Source organism: Gobius niger (assembly GCF_951799975.1).
Source record: "Gobius niger genome assembly, chromosome: 23".
Classification (NCBI taxonomy): domain Eukaryota; kingdom Metazoa; phylum Chordata; class Actinopteri; order Gobiiformes; family Gobiidae; genus Gobius; species Gobius niger.
In genome coordinates, this window is record NC_136874.1 from 9,371,240 (window position 1) to 9,383,276 (window position 12,037).

A 12,037-nucleotide genomic window follows, 5' to 3' on the forward strand; every position below is an offset into this window, starting at 1 on the left:
GTGTTTTCCGGGTTTAGTGTTTTTTTACTGCAGAGAGTCCATAATGGTCTTGAAGAAAGAAGCTCTTCAAAAGTAAACAAACAGCTAGCTTATGAGCTAAAGGAATTTGAGTACAAAGTTCTTCTTCTGAAACACTGAAGCCTCCCACACCTGCAGCACAGTGTAGGCGTCACAGAAGGCGCTACAGGAAACAAAAAATTGACAAAGGAAAAGGTGGTGAAAGACTGTTGTGGAGCGGAGGGAGCTGCGCAGGAGGAAGCAGAAGGAGGAGATGGAGGAGCTGACCAGTGCAGTATAAATCGTAAAAGTTTCAAATTTGATCCACCCAAAATAATGCTTTAGCCACATTTAGTGCCTCTAATTCAAAGGTCTTATGCTTTGAGTGATGTCCCACAACTGTAGCGCCTTGACACTGTTTATGCCAAAGGGAAAAATACATGTCCCCTATGGCACCAAACAGAGCTCAACCTCATGACAGTAAATCCCTCCCTTTCCCGCTGGCACAGGGACGGTCGCCTCTCATCTTCTTCTTCTCTCTTCACGTTTGCAGTTGACACAGAGCAGCGGGGGCAAACCGATAAACCAGAGCGTGATTGCAACCACGTCCCAGGCAGCCGTCACATCTCCAGGCAGCGTGTCTGCGACTCCCATGTGTTCAGTGAAGGAACATGCGATTTTAGTGCAATGAGCTCAAATGTCAGCGTTCTTTATGGATCGCCGAGGCGTTTATGGGCACGGATACGCACAGCAGATGTTGTTGTGAACATGCAGAGTTCTCTATTGCAACATCAACATTGCTTTATGAGTTCATTCCTTTTGTCTTCTCTTTTGTAGGGTTCCCACAATAAATCGTTTGGTCTTTTTTACATGATTAAATGCATTTTCCATAAGCTGTGATACCAACATAGGCTTGTGCTATATTACTTTAACATCTAATGTGTGAAATTAACCATCTTTGCCTGTTAAATATCAGCTAATTCTACTTTTTTTCTATCTTTGAGTCAGCATCTACAGCCTGGGTTGTACTTGCGCTGACCTTGGTTCTTGTACTTGTATCAATTGCGTTGAATAATTGTTGAAAAGTAAAGTATTAGCTTTGTGACCATCGTGCAATCAGAATATTTACAATACCGTCAAAAACGTTGGTAACCACTTGCTTCCTCAGTGGTTAAACTTAATGATCAACTTCTCCGGAGTTTGATGAGAGAAAGAACGGGGTGGCTCTTGGCTCACGGTTTTGAATTTCTGCGTCTGGATGCGATTCGAAAAAGCCTTGAAGACAAATGAAGGCATTTTAAAAGCTATTAGCGGAAAAATGTTGCTCTCATTACGGTGACGGAGAGCGGGGTAAGTGCTAATTTTCAAATGGAACACTCTGGGCTCCGACACAAGGACAGAATTATTGTCAAGTAAAGGTCACATTTTCATTTCTGGAATAGTAGCACAGTGAATTGGTTAATTCTCTCGTCAATCCTGATCCTCTTCCTCTCAATGACATTTGCATATCATTTTGCATTCACGCCACAGCTTTATAGACCTAGGTGCACATTAGAACACATGCTTCCTTCCTTCCTCTGACCACATCAAAGCCGACGATGATCCAGTTAAAGCGGCGCTCTTAATTACTCATTGGATCAATTAGCAGAAATAAACCAATTACAGGTCCACGTCTGCTCAATACTACAGGCCTAACTGTTTATCCGACGGACATTAATTGACAGAAAGGCCGGCGTTGATTTCATTTTGGGTAATACCGCGGTGATTTGTCATGCGTGTACAAAGTTTATTATTAACTTTGGAGAAGAAGAGAGAAGTGACGTCCAGACATAAAGGTTGTGGCACTTATGGAATATGTGATTGTATTCATAATGGATTTTTCATTTCTGCTCTGGCAACCACGGAATTAAGTACTCGCGCTTTTATAGCCAGCAATGGACGCTGCTATTGTCAGCTTTTATTCGAGTATGCAAATCGTAATATTGGAAAACGTGGAAAATGGATGGAATGGATGCTGAATATAAAAGCATCCCGTAAATATTATTTCCTCTGTGGTGTTGTCACAATGCTAAAATGTCAAACTTGATCATGAAAAAGACGATGTTTAGCTCTGTCCACCTCCATAGTTAAAAAAAAAAAAAAAAAAAAAAGTTTGTACATTAGTGTATTTGACCTTTCAGTGACCCAGTGGTCACTTCAGAGTCAATTTAATTTCAGGTTTTTCTTAGGATATGGTAGGTTTTCTGAATGGAATGTATATGTAACCATAGAGAAGGTTCAATCAGCAGAGAAAACCTAAAAAACAATGGATCCTGGAGCGTCCTACAGGCCATAAAAAGTTGCATTGTGCACCATTAAAGTGTATATGACATTTGTTAATGCTTTTGAAAATATGACTCAACATCAGTTGCATAATCATCATTTTATTTCAGTGAAGCAGCAATTTGAATGATGAAATGTTGGGCAGAAAAGCTATTTTTATTTTGCAGCTACTGACAGGACGTGACATAGATAAAGTTATTTTTCCAGAGCAGTTTGACTCACTCATTTCCCATACGTTTGTTAAGTGGGACATCACATAGTACACTAATTATCTACCTCCGGGTCCAAACTGCTGAGAGTTCCATAGATAAACACAACTTTATCTGAATCTCCTGCTGAAATAACAACAGGTAGCAGGCCAAAAACTGTTTTATGCCTAATTCGAACAATTTATCTCACCATTTCTACAGGTAAATTGAAGATATTTTCATATTTAAAATGAGCCTTCGTATGGAAAGAATAAGTTGATAATTATTGTCAGAAAAGCACTACTGAAGAAAATCCAGAGTAAATATGATATTTATTTGTGATCAGATGTTTAAAAAGAGCCTTGTAGTCGGCTCTACAACAGGATAACATCAGCTAAATCCCATCATAGTGAATAAGGCTGAAGTTCCCTTGGACCTGGAAGTAGAACAATGATATAATGTATGATGTATCAGCTGCACTTTATTAACTCTTCTTCTTGAACGTCGACTGTAAACAAGTGAATTTCTCCTTTGTGAGATCAATAAAGGTTTATCTTATCTTATAATCACTTAACATATTGACATAATATGGTGGCACAGTTTAATATTGTTTGCCTCTATCTATGTCACTTCCTGTCAGTGTCCAATAAGGAAGTGAAACTATAAACATCACAAAAATGGGTACTATGTTTTAGCAAAAATTGTGTCTAATGTGTCATATGCACTTTAATGCAATTTTCACATATTTTTCTCCATTGTAAAAGTATTCATGTTTATTTTGGCCTCATTTTTGCCCGCATTTTCAATTGTGTCATCATTATGAAGTCCTACAGCAAAGTAATGAAACCTGCTCGACTCAATTTGTTGCTGTTTATACTTTACATCCCACTCTACTACATTCATAATTGGCAATTTTGCTTTGGGTGATGGGTCAAAGTAGGATAGAACCCAGAAAGTAGCAGAATTACACAAACAACAATGCATTTTAGGGCTATGGCTAATTTCATTTAGCTGTTAATTGGCGTTTAATGTCAGTACATGTTGCCCATATGTTAAATTGCAGTGTGCCGGCTTGATAGTGAGAACACCACTATTTAAACTGTTATTTATTGCGTTGCCTTGTATTGCAATGGCTTATTCAATTTGCCACCATGTTTATCTAATAGCACACCGTTATCAGTTGTTTATTGACATTAAGTTTATGCAGATGTACTGTGTGTAACTGCCTCCCACAGTAGCTCTTGATAACGTCTGCCCCCGGGCTCTTAGCTTATTACGGCAGAGTGAAGGATGTAGCGAGCAGTAGCGGGCAGGGCGGAGAAATTAATTTGGAGAATGGACTGGGGATGAGAGATTGGACTATGAATGAGCGAAGACATTTCATCGACTTAGTTTTATACCGTAAGTCTTTGGTAATTAAATTATGCCACGTTAACAGGAGGGTGGTTCATGATGGTTTGAAGAAAAAGCCCCAGATCAAGGAGAAGGAAGAGGGTTTCTGAATGCAATGTAAGCATTTTTCTCTTTCACAATGATCGTATCTTGTCACAGTCTGACGTTGTGGGAGTGAAGGTGATGTCCCAACTTCCTTTGCTAAACCATTTCAAGCTACTGTGCACCTATTAAAAACTATACAGTCAATAACTATAGTGTGGGCCTGTAAAGCGATGTAACACTGTCAAACATCTGGATGCCATTGACCCGGCGAGAGTGAGCAGCCACGGGGTCAGCAGAGGTCAGACAGACATATTTGGTAGATGAGATGTTTATTTACATAAGGCATTCTCTCACACGCGCGCTCACACACACACACACACACACACACACACTCACACATCAGTGCTTTCTGCATTCATTTTACAGTACTTTGAAACAATAACAGAGAACAAGCAAACAGGTAGAATTCTTGTATGATTGGTCAGAATATTTCTCTCTCCGTCTTTGACACTCGCATAACAAAGAAGAACAAATTGTGCACATAAACTCCACAGGAAGTCAGAAGACATTTTCGTCAAACGCCCGGGATTAGCAACAGGCGTCCAGAATTTCTCCATTTAACAACACTCTTGCACTAATGTCAGCTTTTTTTTTTTTATTCTTTACGCTCTAAAAGATTCATGTGACCGCAAAAATCCAGTGCGGCGAATGTCCCACTGAGACCCTGTTTAGATTGGATGGTTAAGAGAACATTACTTGTTAAACTGCTGCTCAATGCTTTTACTGCTAAGTATAAAACAGCAAAGGCAGGAAATGCACACAGCACATTATGACACCAAGTCAGACAAGATGAGAAAGTGACAAGACGAGGTCCAATGAAACGAGAAAGCTGGACATTAGTGATGAACCAGAGAAGTGTTTTGGTTAACCATGAAACGATGGCCATCACGAAAAGTCCAGCTGTCTCAATATATCAGACTTTGTCTATTCATTCCTGCATAAAGTGCTGTATATACGGATTTCTTCAGGAAATATTAGCAGTATTTTGTTCATATATGATAAGAGGTAGCAACTGTTTTTTTTTTTGTATGTGAAATGTACCATCACAAAAACATCTGAAACGCTATACACAATGATACAAGTTTGGACCACTGAAATGCTCCTACTTTGTTGCTTATTTATTTGGCTATTGGCTATTATTTTGTCTTCCAAAACAGCGAAGAAATCAGCAGTTTCTTAGACAGAGGTGAAACTAGAAGAATGCACCGCTTCCTCTTTTTTTTTCTCGGTTAACACTTCCATTTCCATCGAAATTAAAGGGAAATATGCTCAAATCTGGAGATACATCCGCATACGAAATAGCATCGGCAGCAAATCAGGGCTAGCTTTTGTCATGCAATGCGATATCAATGTGCATTTAGTGTCTGGTTGAAATGCAAGAGATGAACTCAAATCACTGGCTATAGTGGCAAGAAATGGACAGTTTATAGAGCGCTGAATCCTCGCACAGGTCCAGCCCTCCTCCGGACGAAGCACTAATAAATAATTGCAATACTTGTGTACTGCTCATGTTCATAGAGGTCCCGCCGTCGGGGGAGTAAAGCTCTCAGAGCACGGATGGGACAGCTGCTTTTGGGGCGCCTCCGAGTTCAGTCTGAAGATGGACCCCCTGGAGGTGCCCCGGGGCGCCTTGCACACCGAGGCCCAGCAGAAGTGCATGACGCTGGGGGAGAGCAGGATGAAGACCCAGGGGTCAATGATGGAGTTGAAGGAGAGGAAGAGCAGGGCGATCAGGTCCACTTCGTGCGACTCTGTGCGTTCTCCTATCGAGTTCAAGTACACGCGGATCTGGAGAGACACAAAGGGATAAGATATTGTTGTTTAATTAGTTGGGTAATCCTTCTGCTAACACTGTGCCACAGCTAAGTCAGACATCCTAGATAACATCCTGGTTGTAAATCCCAAAAGAGGCCAGACAAAGCAGTAAAGATGACGCTACGACTGCATGTCTTCATCGACTGGCCGCATTTATTTTACACAAGAGCGAAACGTGCTCTCCTCACCCAGTGCAACATGAGCGGTTGTCCACAGGAAGCTTGCAGGGGGGGGTTCAAGGGCAGAGGATATTTGAATTGCCCTGAACATCTCTAGTGTTTGCCTTTCAAATGAAGGCAAATACAGGCACCACTTAGAAAAGTCGACGCCTGAGTGCAGATGTGGTTTACAGAGAGGGAAAGTGGGTATGCAAATGTGTCATGCATCTTTCAAAACAAACCAAAACTAGTATAACATTACTCACAAAGCAAGGTTGTTCCATAAGTCAAGATTTCCCGAAGGCCTACTGCATAATTCAGAGAATCACTTAAATTAGCAGAGCTTTGCCCTCTCATCAATTACAACGTATCACCTTCCAAATTGCAAACAGCTAAAAAGAACTTTGAATGGCTTGATTTATCAAAGAAATGAATATCTGGGGAATAAGCCACAAGGTTGAGAACACCCACATTCAGCACAATCCATGGAAGTAGTGAATAGTTCACAGCATTAAAAACTTGCTTGTGATCTCTCCGGGGGTTCATGACGAACAATATACTGGTAAAAAGTCCAGCCGGCCTATTATTTTACTTCCAGGTTCTGTTTTGATGTTTTTAAATTGATTTCCTGTTTAAAATTGCAGCTAATCCTGAGTAGGACATATTGCTTCAAGGGAAGAAAAGCCATTAAAAATCACTTTACGTCTGAGTGGTTCAATCAGCGAACATTCAAATGAGCTCGGATCGCTGTAAAAGTCACAAAAGGCAAATGCAACCTGTAAGTTTCCTGGCTGCGTTTGTTCGAGGGCACAGTTGGGTATCGTAACATGCACCAGTCAACACGAGCCCATTTTTCTTCAACTCTCCCACAACTGACAGGAAACGTAATAAAAGTGTTAATGTGAACGATCTGTGCAGGGGAAGAAAACACATTCCTTTAAAGGTCTTTTATTTTCTAACTATGGTTTTTAGAAAAGCGTGATTTCACACCTGCTTTTAATACAGTCGTCATAGTAAATGTTGTATTAAGCCTGAAGGTTGATTTCCGAGCTAAATTCTGTATTCTATATTCTGCAATGACTGAACTTTGCACAGTGGCCCTATAGTGCACTAAAGTTTGGTCATGTTATTCCAGAGGGAGACAGAGGGAGCATTACTCAAACATCTTTTACTTCAATGTCAGAGCTGCTGCTATAGTTTCTGGTTGCCATACATATTCTTTTTATGCTTTTACGGAATTTATATATTGATGTGAGCACCTATATTGCAGTTTTCCTCCTGACACGCAAATACATGCACTGTCCCAACCAAATAAACAAATAAAAAAATAAAAAAATAAAAAAAAAACAATTCTGTACTTAAGAGCCATTAGCAAGTCCCATCTTGGAATATACAGAATTTGGCCGAAATCCAATAGGAAGTCTATGGGGAACTGACCAAATATTTTCTTGCCCCACTGTATATCAGGGGTCCCACTGTATATCAGGGGTGTCAAGCTCTGTTTGAGCGGGGGCCCAAAATATAAACATAGTATTGGTAGAGGGAATAAATATGAATTTCACTTTTTCTTTATTATTTTTACATAATATGCTTTTAACAGACTGCACATAACCTGTCCCCATTTTTTAGGCTCCCAGGGCTTTAGAAGGCGACTTTTTTTTGTACTTTGTTAGAAATAATTAATGTATTAAACTCATGTTAATGAATGATCCATGTATTACTAACTAATGACACGGTGACCTGTATCAGACTGGGTATTTCATCAGCTGATGGGAAATTTCAATTCATCGGTGGGCCATGATATAAGTTAGTAATCGTTCTGGGCCAACAAAAAGCATCTTGCGGGCCAGATTTGGCCCCCCGGCCGGAGTTTGACATGTATGTCCTATTATATTTTAGAACCATAAAAAATAAACTTTTTTTTCCAATAAAATTCCCACGTCACTTAATATTATGATAATTACCATAAACACTATCCCATCAAAGTATTAATTATTGTGTATGTACTACTACTTCTATATTTGGAAACGAGATCCTTTGCCAGCATACTCTAATGCCTGCCTGTTTCTGATTATTCCATAAGGCGTCACGGTAGCTTTTTCTATTTTTAATGGGATCACAGATAACTGCAGGCATACACGCTCCATATTGGCCCAAAAATGAACATGCAACCTGAGCTTGCTCTGGTTGTGTCTGTGCCCTTTCCAGGGCTTTCGATACCTCGGGCCGTGCTATCACATTGCAGTCTGGACACTCGCGGTTTGGTTTATATAAAGCGTTCAATAAATTATGCATTCACACATTTGTTGTCTGAATGTGTAAGCATGGCCATAAGCAGGGAAACCTTTTAAAATGCCTACACAGAAGTCGTAAAGGAAGACATAAACCCTGCTTTGACTGAAGTTTTCACACGGCATGCTCACTGCCTATGTGATTTGAATGATATACAGTGAACGATCTGGTTCATCTTCCTTCAGAGCTAAAATGGAATGTCTGCCAGAGGGGTAATGTGGCCATTTGGAGAAATATATTGGGAAAGAAGATGGGACGGATGATGACTCAGCTCATGTGAGAGGATTACTGTCTGAAATGCAGATCTATGCAAGTGCAATAAACTGATGGGCAGCTTTCTTTTGGAACCGATGTCATGTTATTTTATTGCGCTTTGCCAAGGAATGGCACAAAGTTGTCTGCTCTGTGCCTGCTCTGCCTGCACAAATGAACTAACCCTTACTAAGAATTTTATGTTTTGGAATTTCCTTCAAAAACACAGTCATCCAGGCCCTTAGTGTAGATGACACAACTCTTTATTACCCTGCCCATACTGTAAATTTGTAATATATAGTTTTAAGTTAACATTTCATACCAATCCTGTGACTTCAGTGCATAAACACTGCACAGGAACTTCCCTGTATTCAAAGAGAACACTATGTAAAGTTGCTTCTCTCCTCACTTCAAACTGGTCTGACAGAACACGTGTGACGCAAATGAAAAAGTCTGTGTGATCTGGAGTGACACCCAATGAAAATCCAGCCACTTCGGTCCATGCATCTGGTGTCTGAAGGACCGTCTGCATCACCCACTCGAGCAAAGGACATCAGTGATTACCATTTCAAAACAAAAAGTGGCATTTTCTGAGCTTTTGTTCGGGTTAGCCACATTATTCATCTTTTAAAGGACCAGACAGCCTTCAGCTAATGATATGGCAAATGTCACAGATCCCAGAAGCACAGGAGTGTAATGGCCCTGTGACCTGTCCTGTCTGCAGATAGCGTGAATTATCAGATTAAACATCCCGGAGTGGAGATCTCATCAGTGGACAGGATCCGACTGCGCACGACTGTAAGAAGGTCAATGCTATTAAAACATCATCTGGGCAGTAACCTAATAAGCACTGGTAATGATTTTTACAGTTGATCGTGAAAATCTTTAGACCTTTATATCAGCCGCAATTGAATCTGATTGTACTGTGAGCCAGATATCGCTCATCTTTTCTCTACACAAACCACGACTTGAATTCAATAAACTTGAGCTTTAACTAATGGAGGCCAGCCCTGGTAGTGATTAGGACCAGAGGTTGTTGAGTAGAGAGAGTCCCTTTATGTGCATTACCAAACTGGTTTTGGACCCGGCAACAATGCAGTACTAAGTAACTTGTTTACCTTAATAAATCCTTTTCGTTGTCCCTCTGGGGGTAATACAAGTTTTAATGGTTTGAATGGGTCCCCTTGGTGTCTCTGGCCAGAAAACCACAATTGAAACTTTGCTGCCTAAGGGTTGGAGGCCCCAATACACACTAATAGAATCACAAAGAAGAAACTAACAGGCTAATGGGCAACGCTAACTGCAGGCTAACGCAGGCTAACAGTATCCCTCTCTCCCTTTGTCTTTTCTGTCAGCGTAGTATTTACTCTCACGGAAAAATAAAACGCAACATGCACCTGCAGTGGCAGAGTGCAGAGTTACTTAGTACTGCTTTAAATATCCTTGCACTGACTAGTGTTTTTGTGCTCTTACCACTAGGGGCATGGTGCAGATGATGAAGATGATGGTCATGAACACCAGCAGGATGAGATGCTCCACCTCCTCAGCCATTGAGGTCGCCCTGCGCTCGCTGTTGGACCTGATGTGCACCACGACCGAACCGTTCCTCCTCCGCCGCTGGTACATCTTGAAGAGCTGGTACACCACAAACAGGTTGCACGCCACGATAGAAAGCACTAGCACGAGCATCACCGTGGCGTACAGGTTGGCGTAGACGCGATCCTCCTTTTTCTCTGGGTTCATGTCTATAAAACACCACGTCCCGGGACAGTACTGAACATACTGTCCAAAACCGGCCAAAGGCAGGAGGCAGAATAAAGCGCTTAGCAAAAACACGGATGGGATGGTGATATAGGCGCACTTTCTGGTGACATGTCTGCTGTAGAGATAAGGGTAGCCGATGGCCAGGCACCTCTCCAGCGCCGTAGTGAAGAGTAAGGACAGCGTAGCCAGGCTGAAGAATGTCATGCTCAGGCCAAAGTACGAGCACACCAGGTGATTCTCTGACATCCCGACCAGAGTAGTGTTTTGAGCGTACGAGAGCTGCACGAGCGGACTGACCAAACACGTCCCCGTCAGATCCGTAACCACCAGCGTTGTGATGAGGACGTGGAAGAGTGCGCTTTTACGGTTTCCACCCATTTTCCTCTCCCTGCGCCTCCGGATCTCCAGTATCACCAGAGCGGCCACGTTCCCGAATATGCCCAATCCAAACATGATGGCACTGATGAGCGGGCTGGTCCTGGGGTCTATGTCGTGTTTCTGATGGCACGTGTCATTCTCTTTGTACGTCATGGTGCAAAGATATGGGGATACTTGGTAATGTCCTAAATGATTTTATTGTCGTCTGAAGGCTCTGCTTATGTAGTTGTCTGCTGCCATCCTGGAAAAAGAGCAGAAACTTAACCACAAGACCACAAAAAAACTGTATCTACTGTTTTGGGGAACTTGAGATGATAAATCACAAGTGACAGTTCTGTGCTGTTGTCTCTGACTTGTTTACCATCAAGTGTACATTTATTAAAGATCATATCATTTGTACAATACGACACAAACATATTTAATAATGAAATGTATGTCGCTTTCCTCAACTTCAATCAGACACCGGAGGCACCAAAAAGCGTCTCTCCTGGGCTGTTAACACACATTCATGCACCAGTGTACCCAGACACAAGGCACGGTGGGTTGAGTGTCTTGCCCGAGGACACAGTGAAAGGATGCGCTGGTGGGAGCTGCGTTTGAACTACCAACCTTTGAGTCAGTCGGTAAACACTCCACCGCCTGAGATGCATCTGTCACAACGTTTTTCCGTTGTCATTTGTTTTGTTCAGACAAGGTTTGTGGCTTTTCACCACATTCCAAAGTGTCTGGCAAAAAATATTTGTTTACATTCTACTGATTGGTCCGTTCTACTTGTGTTTAGTTTTTTTGTGTTTTTTATGTTTTTTTCCGGGGATATGTTTATTCAAAAGCTTAACCCTTAATTATTGGTGACTGCAGTCCCATGTTGTGAGGATGTTGTGGGAACCGTTATTGGTTTCTATGAAAAATGCTTGCACTTCAACGCAAAACCTCAAGCTTGTTTCTCTTCTGCTTTCGCTCATCAGCTGCCTTTTTTCTGGCTTTCTTCCAAGCTCATGGTGGATGCATTTAATTGTTTCAGTTGAGTGAATAAATCGCCTCGTGAACACTTCTCTGCGCAGCTGTTGCGTTGCAAAAATACCATGCGTTCCGATTACAGCTGTTTTGATCAACTTTATAGGCATTACGATCACGTTACTTTCACTTTTGCACAAAGAAGTGGTTGCTCACCTGCAGCGATGTTCATTGTCCCACCAGCGTGCGCTTTCTCCCTTTATTACGCTCGCGTTACCACACTAGATAAACAAAGGCAATGCCGTTTGTGCCTGGAGCGGATTGAACCGTGGCCAGATGTGTCCCGGTGACGCGCGTGGCTTGAGGCTCCTCTGTCGAGATCGATGGCAGCAGATATTAAAAGGCTGAGACGAGCTTAAA

General features: G+C 41.7%; 1 protein-coding gene across 1 annotated transcript; it reads right to left on the bottom strand.

Annotated features, from left to right (window-relative positions):
- Positions 1–5,011: 5,011 nt before the first annotated feature.
- ptger2a (prostaglandin E receptor 2a (subtype EP2)) lies at positions 5,012–12,037 on the bottom strand. The gene is made up of 3 exons (XM_079581964.1): positions 11,834–12,037; positions 9,995–10,904; positions 5,012–5,792 (listed from the first exon to the last, which is right to left on the bottom strand). The coding sequence occupies exons 2-3, from the start codon at positions 10,814–10,816 to the stop codon at positions 5,517–5,519; spliced, it is 1,098 nt and encodes a 365-aa protein (XP_079438090.1). The 5' UTR covers positions 10,817–10,904; positions 11,834–12,037; the 3' UTR covers positions 5,012–5,516.